This window comes from Microplitis mediator, chromosome 3 (genome assembly GCF_029852145.1).
Source record: "Microplitis mediator isolate UGA2020A chromosome 3, iyMicMedi2.1, whole genome shotgun sequence".
Lineage (NCBI taxonomy): Eukaryota > Metazoa > Arthropoda > Insecta > Hymenoptera > Braconidae > Microplitis > Microplitis mediator.
This window is the reverse complement of record NC_079971.1, coordinates 10,923,582-10,946,587: the sequence shown is the minus strand read 5'-3', so window position 1 is coordinate 10,946,587 and position 23,006 is coordinate 10,923,582. Positions and strand designations below refer to the sequence as shown.

Here is a 23,006-nt window from a genome sequence, read left to right as displayed (position 1 = left end):
AATAGTGACTATCCACTGATTCGCGAGAATTTCACTAATTCATTTTTAGAGAGTGTATTATAAAGGGTAAAACTTCAAAATGAAATGGAAAATACTTGAAATTAAAATTGAGAGCTAAAACTTTCAGGGAATTTTTTTTTCAATGTCTACAGCAATTTTTAAGTGAGAGTGAAAGAAAAAATAATCGTTCCAAACGGACAACTCTTGTATATAAATTTGCATTCTTTCTCAATATTTTTTATTGCAAGAGATATTTTCATTAAAGGATTACTGGAGATCTATATTCAATTTGCAGCACCCGCTAAAAATTATTGAATAAAGCCTCAATGTAAAATGTTGAACTGCTGATTAAATTTTAACAAAATTTATCAAATTATACATACTGTACACTTATTGCAAATATTTTTTTTTAAATCTATTTGTGAAAAACTCATAGGTCTTCACGAATTAATATCTTTAAAGTTCTTAGACTGAAATTAGTTGTTAAAACCGATAATTTGTCTCTTTATTTAATGGAAAATCTTGATGTCAACTGTATTCAACCCTGACATCCAGGCGCTAAGTCTAAACTACTTACCGGTCATTAAACCACTTCAATGAATCAGTGCTGACGATATACTTATATTGGATGCCAATCAACTTAAGGACTTAAATGACATCTATATGACAATTTTTCCGATCGTTTATATTATAATCGTTTTAATTATCTGTATGCTTTCACAAATTTCAGGTAATCCTGTTTTTGCCATCCGAAATATGATAGCAAAATAATAATATATTGCGATGCAATATATTTTCATTTTCATGTATTTAAAATATTTTTATGTTTTATATGATCTTACGTAATTTTTTAATTTTAGACATCGTACAGAGCTTTACAAAATTATTATACTATTTCAAAAAGTCATTTTTTTTAGCAGTGAAATATGATAAAATTCCCTTAAATAAGTGGCTTCAAATTTTATTAAATTCCTCAAAATTATTATTTCCTAGTTATTCTTAACTTCTGATGAGCAAATGATCCTTATTAAGAAGTTGGCATGTAATATTGACTTAACTTCTAAGACTTCTAATTGAAACGTAAATTGTAGCGACCATATGCCGTAATTATCGTAGAAAATTTCACTGTATTAATCACAGCGTAGTCTCCAAATTAACGTTCGTTATAATAAAACAATATTATGAAAAGTACATAAAAGTTTGTAATTTTGCTGACTTCCCAACATCACTGAATCCGCGATTCCATGAACTGATATGAGTTTGAGTTCGGAAAAATTAATCACAAATTTAATAAAATACAGTTCTGTGTTAATTATTATTATCAATTATTTTTTATCGGTTTGTAGCAAAAATAATCATTTTCAAAGTTAAGACAAATAAATTTCGCAACAAAAATTATTTTCTTGATGGTAGAGTAATGTCTTAATATTAACATCTAATCGTATTTATTAAGATAAGATAGAAACGAATTGTTTATCACATTGATGTATGGCAGTATAACGTTCGTACTTAAAGAAAAGTGTTTATTTCAACAAAATACAGATGCATCTGAATATAAGTATCATTGTGTAATTGCATAAACATAAAAGTATAAAATCTTATATATTCTAGAACCAGAAATTAACTAATAATGCTTAATTACCAGAGAAATTTTATTTATTGAAAATTAATCGTTATATCATTATTAAAATAAGAAAAAAGTTAAATTAAAGTAATTGATTACATACAATCAACATTATAAATAGAAAATTAGTAGAAATATAACTTTTCCGTTCACCCAAAACAAAAAATATTGACAATTTAAAACGGAAATTGTTATGACGTAACTTTTTACTTATACGTCTCGAAAACTGTTTATTTTCAACTTTTGCACCTTAAAAACTGTGAAGATTTTAGTAGTATCATTCTTTTCAATTTAATAAGATTATTCTATTCTCTGTGGTCAAATACTCTTTTTTTTATTAATCTGCAATTTGTGGATGCATCGTTTAAAATACAAAAACGATTTATTATCAACTTTTCGAGGCAAACTGAAGTATAATCATGTAAATATGTTCTCTGATAAATGATAGTATTCTAAATATTACGATCGTTTTTCTACCCAAGCAGAATATGAAATACTATATATCATAATCATGTAGTTATTTCATAAATTAACGAAAAAAAAAAAAACTATGGTGAGCAAAATAATTCTGACATATTAATCATTTATAGTTTTTGAATTGTAAAAATAGTTCTGCAATTCACATTTCAATAAACAAAAAAAAAAAAAAACAAAAAAAAATTGGATTTGTCAAAAATCCTAGCAAATAAAATTGAACATTTTTTGCAAGTATATCTATGTTAATTATTGATAACAATTTTTTTTTTCATCAATAAGCTTCATGCTACGTACGCATTGAATGATATAAAAATGTCTATAATTTAAGCGAATCATAATCAGTAAACACCTTAATGCTAGTAACAATTAAATAGAAATTTTGTTTTTAAAAAACATAATATAAAGAGAAGAAGATAATCATAATGACTTATCAATAATTCAGCGCTGAACTTAAATATAATTGACTATCAAATATTTCGGAGCTGGTACTTAAAATAATCACTTATTTTAAGACTACAAAGTTTTTTTTTTCGTTTTTAAATATTTAAGTATCATTGCACTGTTCGGATTTGACTACTCATCCTATCGTAAACAAACGAACTAGCATTATCAAAAGTTAAGAAACATTTGCTTCTACAATATAACTAACCTAAGAGCGATTGACTCATTATCACAACACTCCTCTATTTCTATTCACTAAATAATTTTCAAAATAACTTGCGAATAATATCAAATATCAAAATCACTCTGCTTTTTTTGGCTTTATTTTCTTATAGTAATTTGAAAACCATGTTCTCATGGCTGGAATTGAGCGGTTTTTTAATAGTGGCTCAATAGAGCATACTTTCATCATTTTTTTATTGTTTGGATAGCGTCCATCTTTTATTTCGTCTTTAAAATGATTCAGCATCGCATCGATGTGGCGCTCATTCCATTTTTGCCTTCTGCACGAAGTTTTTATTGATTCATCCAAATCTAAATAAAAAGAATTTCAATCAAATTTTTGTTTTAGCCTATTATCGATTATTAATAACTAACACTTTTTCTAATCATAATTGTTTTTAGAATGAAATTGTGTTTCATTGTTTATGAGTATCTACATTTATCGTAATTAGTAGTACAAAGAATATCATGTGAAAAATCAACTGAATATGAACATGAAAAGCGATATTAAAAAACAAGAATTATTTAAAACTATCTTTTTGTTATTTATATAATTTTCACAATAACAAAATAACTTATTTTCAGTTTTTACACAAGTGTTGACTATGCAAGATCATTATAAAAGTATTTTGAATAATTCAGATGGTACAGTTCACAACTAAAAAAAGACTAATCAACTCAACTACATAAGTATACATTGGGGTGTTTAAAAAAAAAAATACGAAAAAAACAAATTTTTTTTTATGGTTTCCAAAAATTGAAAGTATAACAAAAAATTAAAATTTTGTACCACTTCGAGCTCTTTTTAATAATAATATCAAGGTTTACCTCCCTCCATTTTTCTATTTTCCATTTAAATATCACGGGAAAATTTATTTTTTTATTTTTTTGGATTTCCTAGCTCAAAAACCGATCAACGAAGTTTTATGCACAATAAACAATTTGTAGGATATTGAACGCTCTACAAGAAATGTTTTTTATCATTTTTTTATAATTCCAACTGTTCAAAAATTATTTGAGCTTAAAGTCGAATTTATAGTAAATTTTGAGATCCTTTGACTTTTCCGGCGAAACTATCAGTCCTATCACAATATATCATAGAATGTTTTTTGTAGATAATTTTATTCTTTACAAATTATTGCAAATAAAATTTTCCGAAATTCTGCATTGTTTTCAAGTTATTTTTATTTCCATATCAAGCTTTTAAAAAAATCGATTTCTGATTGATTTTAAGAGCTTGATATTGAAATGAAAATAACTTGAAAACTATGCGAAATTTCGAAAAACTTTATTAGTTGTAATTTGTAAGAAATAAAATTATCTACAAAAAAATTTCTATGAGATTTTGTGATGAGACAGATAGTTTCGTCGGAAAAGTGAAAAGATTTCAAAATTTACTATAAATTTGACTTTAAGCTTAAATAATTTCCGAACAGTTGGATTTATCCAAAAATAATGTCATTTTTTGTAGAGCGTTCAATTTCCTACAAAAATATTGATTGCCCATAAAAATCCGTTGAGTGGTCTTTAAGCTAGAAAATTAAAAAAAAAAAATTTTTTTTCCGTGTTATTCAAATGGAAAATAGAAAAATATATGGAGGCAAACCTTAGTATCATTATTAAGGATTGGCACTCGGATTGGCACTAAAATTTGTATTTTCAAATATTCTTACTATTTTCGAATACCAAAACAAATTTGTTTTTTCTGAAACACCCTAGTATACTTTTATTTAAGATAATAAAAAATGAACTTTTTAACTTCGAAATACTAGAGAAAAATACATAAAAAATTTGACATGTCTAATGAATGGATTTTATACCTTTGTCTAATGAAACTCCACTTAAAGTTTTTGGAGAATTAGAACATGATACTTCGCCGGCATTAATAGATGAATTTGCCATGAGACTATTTTTTTGAAACAGCTCATAATTATCAGCTTCTGATTGTTCATCTTCAGAGTTCGAATCAGAATCATCAGATGAATCGTGATTTTTGTCTTTAGAATGTTTTGCGCCACAAGCACTTTCTAACACTCTCGGTAGTTGACAAATTTCTTCAGCAACATTGACAAGGTGGTAGTAATTTTCATGTATGCCCATGTTATGGCCTAGATGGTTAGCCAATTTAGTACGATCAATATTAGCTGCATTATGGTTTACTAAATAGGTAGCAATGTGTTTTCGTAATGTTGTTCCACGTAAAGACCCAGGATTTTGAGCTCCACATTGCTTTGAATACTTACGCATCAGTACACAAGCTCGTAAATAACAATATTTATCGTCGGAATTTCCAGGTATCCCAAAGATATACGGGTTATTTTGACGGATTCCAGCTTTCAATCTGTTTTTTTCTAACATTTCAATTGCACTAAACATAGTCTCATCTAATAGAACTGTAACATCTCTTCCACGCTTGCCTCGGATTGAAAATCTTACGTATTTATTACAGAACTCTCTGGCCTGGGCAGAGATACTTTCCATAATTTCTTTGAATCGATCTTGCTTGAGACTATTATACAGTTTAAAATCTTCCCATAGAACCCGTTCCATCTCACCTGCCCTTCTCCGGTTAAACATTTGAACAATCATGAGTGTTGTTTCAGCCAACAAAAGATAATTTTCAGTTGAAAACTGTTCTTTAAGAGAATTATAAGCTAACATTTGTTGATTTAGTAAATGATCCATTAGTTTGTTAATATCGTCTGTCGTGGGTAGAATTATTTTTTTTTGTCTCTTCTTTTTAATTTGCGCTTCTTGAACGTTTTTATTTATAACGTCTGCCCACTTTCTTTCCACAACCAACAGAAAGTCATCAATCTCTTCATTTTTGTTCTTCAAATTACTCATGATATTTTCACATTTCAAAAAATTTCCAAGCTGTTTTAACAAAGTCCCGATTAAAGATGCAACCGACGGAGATTTCATATCGTAATTTTTATCATTTCCTCCAGCCATGAGATGAACTGCTTTTATGCAAGTATTTATATGTTGTGGGTGAAATAAACAAGTCATGTTTTTTATTTTTGGAGTGAAAATAAAAGATTTACCAAGATTATTTTTTTCGAATGTATGTTTTTCAATTTTTTGTGTCGTTACAAGTAGCTTTGAAAGGAGTCTAAGTCGATTCCGAATCAGTTCATTTTGCTGATCTTGTTTGTACTTTTCACAAAGCGTATTTCCAAATCGTATCAATAGAGTGTCGAATTTTAAAGTTTTTGAAACATCGTCGACATGCATGCAAACAATAAGATTGCGTAACTTTTTACATGCTTCAGGATGTAAATCATTATCATATATTTTTGCCAGTTTTTTAATGACTCTGCGTTTTTTTCCATTTTGTCCGGTACAGTATTTGAAGTGAGCTGAAAGAGTTTTTTCACGAACTGACACCTGACAGCTAGGGCAAAACATAAACTCACTTGGATCTTTGGGATTTGACACATTAGGCCGCCTAGACACAATCCGATTACGAAGTGATTCACCTTCTAAATTACTATTATATATATAATCACCATTGTTCCGAATCGTCGCAATTAATTCATGTCTAATTGAACTTTTTCGAGGGTACGCAAGGAAAGCTCTAACATCTTTTTCCAGTGGGTGAATCAATTCTAAGTGCCTGGGTAATCGTGTTTGTAGTTTCATGCAGTATAAACACGCATGAACTTTACTCCCTGAGTTGGACGGCTTAACTAAAATTTTCTTATCAGTATTTTCCAATTGCTCTGGTATTTCAGAGATTTTAGAGGATTTATCGACGTCTTCAGAATTACGTCCTGCATTTTTTTCTGTGTCATTAGTGCCATTTTTGTCATTAAATATCTGACCGACAGATCTCTCTTCATTAAGACCACCGTCACTTGGATTATGTTCTAATTCAGATACTTTCGATGATGAGGGAACGTGTCGAATAGGCAAAGATACATCAAATCCTTGAGATATGATATTTTCTCGAATTACTATTGTAACATCATTTTTTTTGCTAGTAGTTTCTCCGGGTTCATTATTTTCGTAGAGATTCTCATCAATAGAAACATTGGAATCATTATCAGGTGCATAACTAGGATCCGAATCTATTGAAAGTAATATTTATGATAAGGATATACAAGATAGAGATAATTTTATTTATTTAAAGAACGAGATTCAATTTTTTTTTAACTCTTGATAAAAGAGCACGTCTTACATTGGTTAAAAATATACTAGAAATAATAAATTTAAACTATAACTTATAAGACTTATCATATTACCGTTCACTTCCTTATCAACTTCAGTAGGCATTAGATTTTCTGAAGCTTCTTTATTTAAAATCAACTGTTCATCATTTGTCTTCATAACCTGTTTTTTACTAAAATCCATTTCAGTTGATACTTCCTCAATTTTTTCCACATTTTCTAAACAAACATCTATTGAAATTTCACTATCAATAGTTTTTAATAGTTCTAACTCGGTTTCGGATAAATCAAGAACTTGAGAATTTAGAAATATCCTAGTATTTAAAATAAATTAACTAAGTGTTGAATATAACAAAAAAATAAAGATAACTAATGTATCATACCTATCAAAATTATTTTGATCTGTTAGATTGTACTTCTCAACTATACCTAGAAAAAAAATCTTTCTGAATTTACATTTAAAAGGCAATGACAGAATTCTACAACTCTACTTATTCTATTATCATAAAAATTTTGCATTAAATTTCCATTATATTTTGTTTTCAAGATATTTAATTTACTTATTGGTAGACAGATAAATAAATTCATGGTAAATGTCGTCTTTTCGAAGTTAAATCACTCCACATTGCAAAAAAAACAATAATTATGGAAATAATTACGGTCCTAATAATTATTTCAAAATATTTACAAAAAAAAAGTTACTGATACTGATGTTTAGAAGGGTAAAACTAAACAAAAAAAATTACAGGCAATATTACTGTAATTTATAGTTTATTTAATATTTGCAACCAGAAGTATTAAAATGTTTTCATTATTAGTAAATACTCTAACCGATTGTAATTATTGAATAATTTCGAATGTATAGACAATGGAGAACAATTCAGTAACAACAAATACATATTTATTTTGGTGTAAGATTTGAGTGGAAAAAAATTTAACGTAAGTATTTTTACAGTATACGTACTTATTTGAGTTAATAGAATATAATTTTCAGTAAATTCTAGAAATTTTATCAGCCTGCTAATTAGTGAGCAGCTTGCAAAATCAGTACTAGGAAATTTCAATAACAATTTTTATGGTTTAGAATAAGTAGTCATAAACTTATCAGTAATAAATGTCTTTATGATAAAAAACATTTTATGTAATTGTAGAATTTAACAGTTCATTCAAATATGATAAAAAGAAGAATTGTTATATATTTCAGTGGAAAATAAGTAAATCAGCCATAAGTAATTACCAATAAAGTTATCGTTATTTAAATTTGTAAGAGATTGTTCAAATGATAAATTTCCGCCATCATTTAAATAAGGATCGAGAGAAGTTGATAACTGTTCTGATTCATTAACTAATATGATCTGAGAATCATTTTTTGCCAATACACTATCAATTCCATTAATTTGAGATATTGATTCAGATTCCATAAGAGATAAATTTATTGCTGTGCTTGATGTATGGGTTGTGTTTAATTTCAAGCTAGATGTCAATGTGCCTGAAGTATTTGGTGTACTTGTTATTAATCTTGGCGAATCGTGAAATAAATTTTTCCCATCGCTGTTTTTAATGGAATGTTTGAGACTGTTTTCAATTATATGAATTTTTTTCGTATTTTGTAATTTTGTGTTTTCTAATATAATTATATTTTTAAGTTTTTTTTTGTGTGATGGGCTAGGTAATGTTTGAGTGACTTCAACTTTAGGAACTTTTGATGTAAGATTTTTTTGTATCGAACGTAAAGATTCTATATCATCTGTAATAATATAAAATAAATGAGTTATTGCATCGAAATACAAGGTGACATTGTAATTTTCTAATATACTGATGATACATAATGCATCTCTTGATGCTAATTGGTTATAAATTTATGTCTTAAGTAAATAATCAGAGCTCTTGTCAAAATAAATGAATTGATTGAAATTGCTAAATAATTAAAAGTGTATAAAGAAAGCTAAAATTAAAAAATTCAAAAACAAAATTTTGTGTATTTCATCAGTGAACAGTATTATTGATGGCATCTCTAGTTTTAAGTCCGCCATACATCCCGTTCACATGAACTATCCTCAACAGAAATATAACCCTTAAGAATTTTATACTTATTTTTATTTTTGTTCTTTTTCACATATATTTTAATTATTTTATAGATAAATCAGCAAATTTTCTACATTTTATTATTTAATAATTTTAAAAAAATAATGATAAAATATTTAATGTTAAAAAATCTATTACTTATAATAAAGTACGTCTACGATTACCGTTAGAACATTCTAAGCGTCCTGATATAAAATTTCCATCTGAATCTTCGAAACTGTATGAATGCTTTCTTTTTTTACATTTCTTTTTTAAAGTAACATGAAATATATTATTTTCATCACGTATTAAGGAATACATTATTAATAATCAATATAAGTATAATTAAACCTTGCCAGAAGTAATAATTAATTTTTATTTATCAACAACGCAGTTGTCGTACTCGACATACTTTACAAAAAAGCTTCTAGTATGAAAATGGCTGTGACTATTCCATTAACAGCAATCAATATGCAGATAGAAGGTGAAATGTCGATAAAGTGAAATTAAAAATGGACAGAGAATAGTGCGACATCTAGTGGATATTATTACAAATATGAACTGAGATATCTATTTAACCGACTTTCTACTGAAGCACCAATCTGATTTACATGAAAGTTTTCATTGAAGCCTGTTCTAAAAAAAATATGTTACTCAATTGTTGGTTAATTTGACAATAAATAATGATATGCTTTTTAAATTTATAAATTTATTGAAATTTTTAAAAAGTTTTTGTGCATGCCAAAACAAGCAATTAATTCGTCATAATTCTGAATAAATTTATGGGTGATACATATATCACGAGTGTTAATAAATTAAACTGAATTTAATGATACAACAAAAAATTTTAACTTATTTAACTGGATTTGCTTAACACTGCAATGTTTTTTACTTTCTACGCAAATAAAAAATAAATATTATGTTGACGTTCACAATGAAAATAACATAATAGCAACAAGAGATTTTTAAATTTTCCATAACTTAATCGAGGAAAACAGCTCAAATTTTTCAGATACCATTAAATCTTATCAAACAAAATTAATAGTTTTCTTGGAGTACTCTATATAATAAAATGAAATAAGGAAATATTCAAACAAAATTTGGTATCTTACTAAAAATTTGACCAAGAAAAATAATTTTTCAGCTAAAAATTTATTGAAAATAAAAATTGATATTCTCATTCACAAGGATTTCTTATAGACTAAAGGTTATTTTTATTAAGTAAAGATAAATAAATTTCAATGAAATTAAAATAGTTTTTAAAATTTGTTTTCAGAACTTCAAAGAATATCCAAACAATCCCTGTAACCTTTCTTAGTTCTTCTAAAGGAACGAGTTGTTGAAATAACAGGAAAAGAACATTTTTGGTGATATAATTTGAGTTACGCAATAAAAACGATCATTTTGTAAATCATGATTTTTTAGGAAATCAATAGCAGTTAAATCCTAAGTTTATTCACAGAGTAATTAACTATTACAGTTGATTCTTTTTATTCTTAAACTTGTTCAAAACTTTTTTCTCAAAAATAAGAAAAAGTTTTCTCAAAAATAATGAAAGTTTTAAATATACTTACTTGATTTTATTTCAAAAATAATATTTTTTGAATAAGTCAGGAAACAATCACCAACCTCTTCTTATCTTGAACTCAAAATTAAAGTATCTGAGTTAAAAAATATTGAGTTTTCGGTTAAATAAAAATTGAATCATACATTCAATTTTCTAGAATGGGAGCTTAAAGGAATGTACTCAAATACAAAAATATATGAAAATCACGACTACGATTTCATAATCTTCGAAGTCAGACTATAAAAAATCATATAGAGATTGTCGCCGATTTAAAATAAAATTATATACAGTAGTAAATACATGTATTCCATATATGTAACTTACATGCTTTTTATATTAAGCTATATTTACATTTACATTTACCTTATAATATATTGTATTGATATATTTCGTTTTATATTCAAAAAATATAAAATTTTTATATGAAATGAAATATATGGTAGCATATAATTTATATTGTATATGGCACTAAATATTTTCTTTGTTATATTTAAGCAGATATTTTATTCGGTGTATGTATATGTATATAGGTATGCATATTCGCATCAAATTAACTAATGTTGAAAATTTTGGCTGCAATTTAAAGAGTATATTAAAATTTAGATCTAATTTAATTTGAGTTGGTCATACGAATAAGAAAGTTTTTTTTCCATACGCAATAAAAATATATGTTTTTATATATGATCACCCTCGTGGAAATTTTTTGGAATTTTCTCTGAAAAATTCAGTTCTAAAGTTCTAAAGTTTTTCTCAAAGTTCTAAAGACTTTTTCAGAGCTTTTCAGAGAAACGTCCGAAAAAATTCCACCAGGGCAGACTAAATTTTTCGTATAGGACAAGAATATATGATAAAAATATATTTTTTGTATATGATTGACATATATATTTTATATATGCTTAACATATACGAACTCGTATATGATGAATATTATATTTTTTAATATAAAAAAAAAAAAAATGCATCAGAAAATATAGTTAAATTCGCCACATATATTATACTGTTATTTTTTTATTCAAGGATACGCACTCAAAAGTTTCAATAGGATAATTAAGGACTCCCGTTGAAACTAAAGCTCTTATTATAAATATTAAGTACTTCCTTATTGCCATATTCTAGTCCCCATTTAAACAATAAAAAAATTTTTTTTTAATTTAAAATTTTATAACTCGTCAGTAAATTATTGTACCAGAAACGTCGATACATATTCTTATTGAACATTAAAAACTCTACAAAAGAGTTCCTTTATAATTTTTTAATAAATTCAATCAAAAGTCATTCAACACCAAATTTTAATTCATGGTAAATTTCAGTATTATTCAACAGATCCGACGAAAATACCAGTTTTATTTCAAAATATTTTAGGAGTTTTTTTGGGGACCATTTTATTTCCAATAAATTATCTTTCACCAAGTTTTTAAAATCCGGAAATACTTTTTAGTTCTTTGCATTTCAATTTCACGTCAATTTCTTGATGAAAATCATATTCTGACCATTGCTGACCAGTTTTAAAACCGAAAATAACAGATTTTTCATTTATTTACGTATTTATAATACTATATGCATTTTTTATTACAAGGTTTTTACACTATACTTTTGTAAATATTGATCACTTGAAAATTACGTTACTTGCATTTTGAAAATTTTATCGGGAAACAAATCCTACGACATTTCGTAATAAAACAGAAATTTTTATCGGGAATGTCAAATAATACTGGAATTTGCCATGAATTAAAATTTGGCGTTGAATGACATTTGAAAAATTATCGAAAAATTATAAGAGACCTTTTTGTAGAGCTTTCAATTTTCAACACGAATATGTATTGGTCTGTCGAGTACAGTAATTAGCTAATGAATTACAAAATTCCAAATTTAAAAAAATATTTCCCTGTGTTATTTAAGTGGAAAATAGTAAATTACAATAAGGTAGTACTTATTATTATAATAAACATGCAACTTTTTTATCCTATTAGATTTTTGAAATGTGTCCCTAAAAAAAAAAAAAAAAAATAGTTGATTTTTCTTTCTTCGGCCTAGTTTATATGCCAGTATATCCTAGTGTTTATACTAGGGTGATCCAAAGAATTACAAATTTTTTTTTTCTCGGAAACCGGTTCAAAAGTTTCATTTAGATAAAAAAAGACGACTGTGAAAATTAGAGCTCTTAATATTAATATTAAGAGGTTCCTCATCGCACTTTTCTATTTTCCATAAGAATAACATGGAAAAAAATTTTTTTACGTCTTCTGATTTTTATGAGTTGCTTACAATGCGTCATAGGAATGATTGGCAGGCATATTTTTGTAGGTAATTGAATGCTCTAGAAAAAAAGTTCCTTATCATTTGTTGATAAATCTATTTGTTCAAAAGTTGTTTGAGGTTGAAGTCGAATTCATATTGAATTTTGGGATCTTTTTACTTTTCCGGCGAAACTATCAGACCTATTTAAAAATATCATGGGACCTTTTTTGTAGACAATTTCATTTCCTACAAAGTATTACTAATTATCAAAAAATGATAAACTTTTTGTAGTCCATCCAAATTTTGATTAATTAGAGATTATGATTAAAGATTATGATGAATCTTTACGTAAGCTTTATAGTTTCATCTAAATTTCGATTTAAATAACTAGAGAGCGACCACTAGTGTGATCATCTGAAAAAAATTTTTGATTCGTTCGGAAAGCTGGAGGTTCATGGTGCGTAGAAACATTAATAAAAGAAACTGTAACTCTAATGAAATTTATCGAATGTTTTGTCTTCAAATTATGCCAATAAATAATTGATTTTTTTTTAATTTTACACTAGTGGTCTTCCTTAAACGAAAAATCTGTTGACAGAGTCAGAAAGTTTGCCGGGTGCATGAAAATACTATAACGATTAAGTTATCAGTGAACGACGCTTACAAACATTACGATAGCGCCTTTAGAAACGAGGCCCGGAACTTTTTCAGGTTCCTGAGTCTGAGGCTTATAAGTCTTGAGTTATTGATTGAAGTTCAGATCTGAAAACTAGAAACTTAGATCTGTAATTTGCTTTTTTTTTTGTGACTAGTATCTTAATTTTTGTGACTAGTGTATTCGGGTGTTTTTTTAAAAAAAAAGAAAACAATTTTTTTTAAGGTATCCAAAAATTAAAAGTATAACTAAAAATTAAAATTTTGGTACAAATTCGAGCTCTTAATAATAATATGAAGGTTTATCTCAATCCATTTTTCTGTTTTCCATTTACATAACACGGGAAAAAAAATTTTTTTTTTTTTAATTTTCTAGCTCAAAAACCAATCAACAGATTTTTATGCACAATAAATGTTTTCGTAGAAAATTAAACGCTTTACAAAAAAGTCTCATATCAATTTTTGATAAATCCCATTGGTCAAAAGTTATTTGAGCTTTAAGTCAAATTTATTGTAAATTTTGAAATTTTTTTACTTTTCTGGCGAAATTATCAGTCTTATCAAAAAATGTCGTGGAAACTATTTTGTAGATAATTTTATTTCTTACAAATTATTACAATGTAGGTTTTCGAAATTCTGCATTGTTTTCAAGTTGTTTTCATTCCAATGTCAAGCTCTTAAAATCAATCAGAAATCTATTATTTTAAGAGCTTTTGATATTATAATGAAAATAACTTGAAAACAATCCGGAATTCCGAAAAACTTTATTCGTTGTAATTTGTAAGGAATAGAATTAACTACAAAAAAAAATCTATGTCATTTTGTGATGAGACTGATAGTGTCGCCGGAAAAGTGACAAGATCTCGAAATTTACTTTAAATTTGAATTGAAACTTAAATAACTTTTGAACAGTGGGATTTATCGAAATATGATAAGAGCCTTTTTTTGTAGAGCGTTTAATTTTCTACAAAAATATTTATGGTGCATAAAAATCCGTTGAGTGGTACGTAAGCTAGAAAATTCTAAAAAAAAAAATTTTTTTTCCCATGTTATTTAAATGGAAAATAGAAAAATGGATTGAGGCAAACGTTAATATTATTATTAAGAGCTCGGATTTGTACCAAAGTTTTTATTTTTTGTTATACCATCAATTTTTGGGTACCATAAAAAAAAAATTATTTTTTTTTTTGAAACACCCTACTAGTGTATATTTTACGAGTATTTTAGTAACTATCATAATACAACAGTATCAATTACGATGCAGTTACTAAAAATATTCGATAAAATATAAAGTCTTCTGCTTTTTCAAGTTTACAATGTGCATTGTAAATTTTGCTCGTTGAATATGAGTATTTTCTATGTTATCGGTAAATTTTACTATAATCCAATATTGTCTTCATGCTATATAACTACAGGGCTGCGTAACACTTGACCCGACGATATAATATCCGCGACAAAATACCCGATTTTTGATCTACTAAGTCACCACAGTCAGACTATAATACTAAAAAATGTCTTCAAACTCGAATATATACGTATTGTACTGATCGCGACCATTTGTAGTCGCCAAAGTCAGAGTGTGATGTGAAAATATGTCTCCGAACTCAGATCTATATCACAAGTAATACTGGGATACAAGATCACCAAAGTCAGAGTATAATACTAAAAAATGTCAAACTAAAATACATATGTATTGTACTTATCACGACAATTTGAAGTCGCCAAAGTCAGAGTATGATATGAAAATATGTCCCCGAACTCAGATATATATTACAAGTAATACTCCAATAAAAAGTCACCAAAATTGGATTGCAATACTAAAAAATGTCGCCAAAATCAGAGTGTGATATAAAAATATGTTCCCAAATTCCGATATACCCCACACGTAATATTGAGATACAAAGTCACCAAAGTCAGAGTATGATATAAAAATATGTCTCCAAAGTCAGATATATATCGCTAGTAATACTGAGGTACAAATTCACCAAAGTTAGTGTATGATATACAAAGTTAGTGTATGATATACAAATATGTCTCTGAAGTCAGATATATATTGCAAGTAATTTTCAGATACAAAGTCGCCCAAGTCACGGTATAATACTAAAAAATGTTAAAGATGGTTATATTTTTATGAATGTGTTCATAAACATGCAGCATTTGTCACAAAAAATTTTCATCTTTATAGTCTGGATTGGGTTTCAAAAACCATATTCGAAGTTTATTTCATGCAACTAGGTTATTTGTGGTACTTCTAGTTATGTACTGAACTATTCAATCAAAAGAGATTTATCCATGAATAATATTCTTGTAGAATGTTGCATATCTTAAACCATCGTGCTTGAAAAAGCCCTAGTATTTCGTATATTATTATGAAAATATGGCTCAAAAAAATACAGAGGGATATTAGAATTACTGTAATTTATTAAAGTTTTTAATAGAAAAAAAACTACAACATGTTTTTACAATGTTTCAGCCTGTTGATTTTTTTTTTGTAAAATTATAAGTTCGATGAAAGCTACACAAACAATTACATCATAACAATATATTGTAGTAGTTGGAAAATACGTATCAATACCTATGCTCTCATACATCGTATCGCGCATTTAGAAAATTTTTTAGCAGACGATAAAAACGGTTTATTGCTATAATTAGTTAGATAAGATTTAATGGATTGTTAAGTTTCAATAAATATTGTTATTAAACGATTTCATACTCATCAACATTAACATAAGCTATTAATCCAAGTGCTTATGAACAAAAAGTCACATAAATAATCCGTACATGCTCAAGTCACCGAAGTCCGAGATAAAAAATATCCTTCATTTTTTTCAATTTCGGTGACTGTCACCAAAGTCCGAGTTAATTCGAAAAAATTTCGACGACTGTCGTCAAAGACGGGAAATGTCATCGAACTCCGTATTATTCATGACAAAATGTCATCAAAGACAGTGTTATACATACATATATATATATATATATATATATAATATAACGTGCCGTTCTCCTACGATAGCGTCCACAATTCTACATCGATTTTAATGGAACTTAACATACTTATTCTATGGACGATTGCCTTGAATGAGTTCGAAGATGAGCAAATTCGGCCAATAAGTTTAGAAGTTATGGTTCATTCAAATTTTGTAAAATTTTCAACAAAAATTTGTTTACTCATTTAACTGGATGTTACTTTCCAACGCAAAGAGATAGCTTATTTTTGTTTTTTCTATGTAAAAACTCGTTCGATTGCCTACAATTTTCACTATACAGCTCATCGATTTAACCATTTTTTTAATAGATAAATGGTTTTGAACATTTACAAAATATTTTAAAAACTAATTTTGTGCAAACTTTCGCGTTGATTATAGACACAATTTCAAACTTATTGCCTTGAAACTCGGTATACGTATTCTGTGGGTAACTAACTTGATCGGGTTAAAAAATGAGCTCAATCGGTCGACTAGTTTTGAAGTTATAGCATTTCAAGATTTTCAAAATGTCCAAAATTAATATTTTACTTATATTGCCTTCAATATCTTTTGAATGTGATAACTTATCGACTTCCTATAAAATTCATCTGAAAGTTCTTCGAGTAAGCTTTAATTTTCATGCCTATATATGTGCCTAGACCCATAAAATTACTTATCTTACCATTCATTAAATGAAATTTCCCTATGGCATTAGTTCTCCTACTTTCTCGTAAATTCATGGAGCTACTTAAATTTATATTATTGCAGTGTGACACTTATAAAATCCAAACATTTCAATTCAGTGGGTATATCCAATCTTGTTTTATCGACAGTGTATAAATAATACAATATATCAATAAAAAGATGAACATTAGTTATGATGATAATATTCTCTATATCTACTGGACGTTCAATATTCTAATAGGCTTTTTATGTCAAATATTAGTACTAATTTCAAGTACGACACTTCGATATATCGCAATTAAATTTTAATCTTAGATTATTTCATTAGTGGATTTCATTGAAAGCAAACTATTGCTTTTGTCCTTATGGTATAATTTTTGACGAATAAAACCATAATCTATCATAGTTTTTCGAATAATATAGTAGTTGAGCAGGAGGATTTTACCCCTTCGATAAAACAGATTGTGGTTTCCAGTTCGTGCTAAGTTACCGACGGAGGGTAACCTGCCTGCAGTCAGTGTACTGGCGGTCGTTATGGATACTGGCAGTCGGTATGGATATTGGCAGTCGGTATAGATATTGGCAGTCGATAAGTTCTGTTTTATCGTCTGTCTGGACATTGGCAGTCGATCAGCTTGTTTTGGCAGTCGGTAAGACCACTCTTACCGGCTGTAATTTGCTTTTGAGCTCATTTTTAAGGGACTTTTGAACTAATGGTCGCCATTTTGAGCTCACATCGATTTTTCCGGTCGAATTGAGCTCTTTTTTGGACTAGATGTCGCATACAGTCTGTTTTGAGTAGGAAATTCTGAATCAAAAGAGACTTCGTGATGGCGCTCAAGGCTGATGATTTCCAGTCTATCAGCCTTGAGCGTCATCGCGAGGTCTATTTACATCTCCAACCGATGTTTTATATATTGAAACTGGGGTATGTAAGGGTACATGCGAGAAGCATGCGAAGAGTATGCCATCTAGTGGTTTAGTTCCCTCCTTTTTTTTCTAAAGTTTGCGTCATCTAACAGGTCTGGACTTGTTTTCCTTTGTTTGTGACGTCATTCGACAAGTCTGAACTTGTATTAAAGTTTGAGTGGGGGATACAGGCTTGTGCGCTGAGCTCAAGAGCTCGCATCCAGTCAGTCTACGCTGAGAAGAGTTGAAGTGAACATATCGCTCCCCGTAATTTTATATTTATGGCTGAATTAAGTGAAAGTGAAAAGATTTATCTTCGCAATAATTACCCGTTTGCTGAAAGTTTTGAAGATCTTATTGAAGGGTTTTTTTGGTGACGTGCCTCCCGAGTCTATCGGTAAATTTATTGACGATATCATCGCTTTCGCAAAAAACACAGACATTATTCACAGTGTTCGATTCGAACCATCGTGTGTGAGCTGTCACGATAGGAGGATTTTATCCAGAAGATTACTTAAAACTACTGAAAAGTTGGCGAAACTGGAAAAGCGTGCAACAAATAAATAAATAACGATGAGTCTTTCGTCGAGGTATGTAGTAATTATTATTTTGAATAACCTGCTTTACAGTCGTTTAATTATATTAACTAATTAATAAAATGTCTTTTTTCCAGACCGCATGTGTGTACGGATGTATGCATGCATGATGCGCAGATAGACTTCGAGGATGTGATGGCTGACGACAACGTTAATAACTTTGATCGTAACGAAGAACAAGAAAAATTAAATAAATTGGCTGAACAAAAAAAAGAAATTGATTTATAAGTGAAGCATTGGAAGAGATTATTGTTAAGCTTCAAAGATCATCACGAATACAAACAGGCTTGCCATAAAACTACATTCATGCTAACCAAGTTATTGTTTCACGCTAACAATCATCATCATCATCATCATCATCATGGAACTAATCATTGATTTCGTGGGTTTTGAGATGCCTGATGGCAAATTTGTAGTAAAAGAACTGTGCGCTACTGATATTTGCGATGAAGTTTGTACATATGGACTTGCACGATGTGAACATTGGTTGTTTGAACCACCGTTGGATCAAGTTGAGGTTGCTGTAATGCAGAAAAGTATTGATCACTGTGGGCATCAACATTCAATATCATGGATAGCTGGTTTGCTACCATATGAATTATTGAGAGAAATTCTTGAAATTATGGTCAAACGTACACGTTATTTTTACGTACAAGGTGAACAGAAGAAGAGATGGCTTGAAGATCTAATTGACACCGCCATACCGATTATAGATTTGGAAAAAATGAGATTTTTCTCGTTTTCTGTCAAGAATGATTTCTTGAAATATCAATGTCCATATTATGCCTATCACTTGACGAAACTGGATACTTCATGTGCATTTCAAAATGTCCAAGAGTTCAAGAGATGGTTCTGGCATTTTTATGGATTTCAACCAACCTATGAAAGATCGGTTCAGATCTTCAATCAATTGCGGAATCTACTTTGTATGGATGATCGAGATATCGCATGTCTTGATGATACATTCATCTTGGAAAATTCAATTCAGCAAATCGATTTCGCTTGGCACAAACTGCCTGAACGACTACAAAATAATGAAAAATTGATTGGCTATCGAAGGTGTCGGGATCATTCTCTTTTCTATGATGATATTCCTGATTGTCTTGCATATCCATTCAGAAAAGATTGCTCTAACTGTATTTTTTTAAGTTCAGATAAAATAGTATAGTTTATTTAAGACTAAAATGTGTATTTTTAGGTTAAGAAAACATACTATAGTTGATTACGTAAGACCAAAATGTATGTTTTAGGTATCGGTTCTAATCGAGCTGGATGTGGTTTCAAACCCTTTTCATTGATGATGAAGCCCAGGAAATGAACTTCAGAGCATCCAAAATGACTTTTTTCTTCGTTCATCTTCATTCCAGCCTTGTGGAAGCTTTCAAAGACAGCTTGAAGAAGAATTTTATGTTCTTTTAAGTCATAGCTGATAATTATCCAATCGTCGAGATAAGCAAAAATTTTATTTTCAGCTTCAATGTGAGAAAATTGTGTTTTTAACGACTCAACAATTTCTCGTCGTACCGTATCCGAGACTTCTTGATAAGTGCTGGGGGTATTTGTAAGACCAAATGGCATCCGGATCCATTCAAATAGACCTTGTCCATCTACACAAAATACTGTATATTGACGGCTATTTGGCTCTACCAAGACATGATGAAAAGCATCACTGACGTCAAGTACTGAAATTACTTTAGCACCTTGAAGACTTGATAAGATGCGGTGCATAATCGGTAACGGATAGGCGGATTTTTTCGTGACTTTATTAAGTGGCCGGTAATCGATGCACATGCGCCAAGTATTGTTTTTCTTCGGTACCATTACCGGTGAACATGCCCAAGCACTATTCGAAGGCTGAATATAACCCTTCGCGAGTAGCTCGTCTACTCTGTCATGCATCGCTTTCATTACTGGAGGACTTCTACGATAAGGTTTGGTACGCACTGGCGATGTATGTTTAGCTTTAGAAAAATATCTATAGTTTATTATACTATGTATTTGAGGTTATGTCACGCTAAAATGTAGATTTTTTAGGTTAAAAAAAAAATACTATAGTTTATTATGTATTTGAGATTATATCAAAAAAAAATATATTTTAGAGGAGTAAAACTTAAATGTATGTTTTAGGTGATAAGTAATAAAAACAATATATATCAATATAAAAAAAGTTTATTCATTTATAAATGTAAGTTTTTTAATTAATACAGGTTCAATAATTATATTTAATTTATGAATTCTTTGTTGAAATCGTTCTCGATCTCTTGCTGCTTGTTCCCATTTGCTTTTTCTTGTTTGTTCGTGTGCAAATCTCCAGACATACAAGTAATGTATGGTTGGCGTTGGATTAAATTGTACAGTCTTCATATTAGTTTTCGTACGATGCTGCTTATGGGATTATACTTGACGATGCGATCATGTATAATGAGGCAATAAGCTGATGTCTGCGCAGGAAATTGATTTGCAGATTCAAATTCCAGGCGAATGTCGACGGGTCCAGATTTAATTGATTCGTTTTGTTTCGAGCAATCGATAACATACAGTGGCGCTTGTTCCAAAAATTTCTTCTTTGTCAGCAAAATCAGTTTCAGGTAAATCAGTTTCAGGTTAATCGTTTCTCATAAAAACACCACGAAAGTTTGGAATTTTTAGAGCTTTAGCGTACTTCAGTAAGTCGATGTTTGTGAGTGCTCGATGGGGTAGCTCTACTTGTTTTTTGACTTGCATCCTCTGCCTACGGGATATGGTCTCAAATATAAGCTCATACCACGTCTGTAAGGTTTCAAGTATAAACCTTTTGCCACGGATATTTGCTCCATTTTTAAATTATGACGTTTGCTCTCCTTCAATCGATTTTTGGCGGCACTTGCATCATTTACAGCTTTCGCTATACCAGCAGCACCTCCAGCCAAAGCTCCTGTTGCACTTAAGCCGGCAAAAAGTGGTATCAAAAATGGTAATACACCATCAACTTTGGATGGAACTGGTAAGATTCGTGGCAGCCTGATATTTTTTTTTCCACCAGATTTTTTAACTGCCTGACGAGTACCCTTCAACGCTGTTTTGATTGGATCACCACCAGAAGTCATGGACTGTTTGGCTGCTGTGACAACTTGTCTTAGTGTTACTTGTTTCTTTACACTAGTCTTTCTCTTGCTAGTCTTTTTCTTGCCAGCCTTTCTCTTACTAGGCTTTCTCCTGCTAGCTGTTCTCTTCTTTTTCAACCCCATATCGAATCTTTTTTTCATCTTCATGATTTTATTTACACTCCACGCAGCAGCTTTTTCACTAATACTAGCGTCTTTTGCCTGATAACGTTGCCACGCCTTCTCAGCAAGTATTTGATCAGCCTCGTGACGTGCAGGCAAATTTTCACGATTATATGAGTATGTGATATCGTGTTCTTTACACGCAGCGTCCAGTGGATTAATTCCAGGATCTCCACGAGCTAATCTCTTGGCTAGCTTTGTGCCTGGTCCACAGTACTGGTATCCAGGTATATGTAGTTCAAATGTCAGCTTATTAATTATACTGTTTACAAGACCTCTACCACTGGTATTCATATATCTGCTCTCCATAGTAGCAGCATCATGACTGATCAAAAATCCTATAAAACCTGGTACTTATAGCTCGCTGAGTGAGTTGTTGAGGTAACTGCAAACTGTTAACATGTAGTTTAAAAGTCAAGCTGCCAAGTTACCAGTAATAAATTTTGATCAGATTGTTCAAGGTACAGGGGTGAAAAAAATTAATAGACACGGTGCTTTATTGCCAAACAGTGTACGCGCTATATTTTGTGGTCCATCAAATTGTGGAAAAACAAATGCTCTGCTGTCACTCATCATACACCCCAACGGCTTGAGATTCGATAATATTTATCTCTACTCAAAATCTCTAAATCAGCCGAAGTACAAATTTTTAGAATCACTACTTAAACCAATAGAAGGTATTGGATTTTTTACATTTAACGAGCACGAAGAAGTGTTGAAACCTGAAGATGCAAAACCAAACTCATTGATGATATTTGATGATGTTGCTTGTGAAAAACAAGATCATGTCAGAGCATATTTTTGCATAGGTCGACACGAAGATGTTGACAGTTTTTATCTCTGTCAGACTTTCACACGTATCCCTAAACATTTGATACGTGACAATGCAAATTTTATAGTTCTCTTTCGACAAGATGAAATGAGCTTGAAATATGTGTATGATGATCATGTAAATACTGACATGTCATACAATTTATTCAAAGATTTGTGTTCAGCATGTTGGAATGATGATGGTTAATATGGTTTTGTAGTAATTGACAAATACAGTGAGCTAAATAGTGGAAGATATAGAAAAGGATTTGACTGCTTTATTAGTATAAATTAAGTTGAGCTTGACGAATAGTCA

General features: G+C 29.5%; 2 protein-coding genes across 10 annotated transcripts in view; both read right to left on the bottom strand.

The window, feature by feature from the left end:
* LOC130665417 (glutamate receptor ionotropic, NMDA 2B) overlaps positions 1 to 23,006 on the bottom strand; it is a 1,452,633-nt gene that overhangs the window by 1,325,530 nt on the left and 104,097 nt on the right. The window lies entirely within an intron of this gene.
* Positions 862 to 9,582, bottom strand: LOC130665415 (uncharacterized). The gene is made up of 6 exons (XM_057465777.1): positions 9,186 to 9,582; positions 8,174 to 8,683; positions 7,320 to 7,365; positions 7,012 to 7,250; positions 4,585 to 6,837; positions 862 to 3,076 (listed from the first exon to the last, which is right to left on the bottom strand). Exons 1-6 carry the CDS (start codon positions 9,319 to 9,321, stop codon positions 2,844 to 2,846), a joined length of 3,417 nt encoding a protein of 1,138 aa, XP_057321760.1. The 5' UTR covers positions 9,322 to 9,582; the 3' UTR covers positions 862 to 2,843.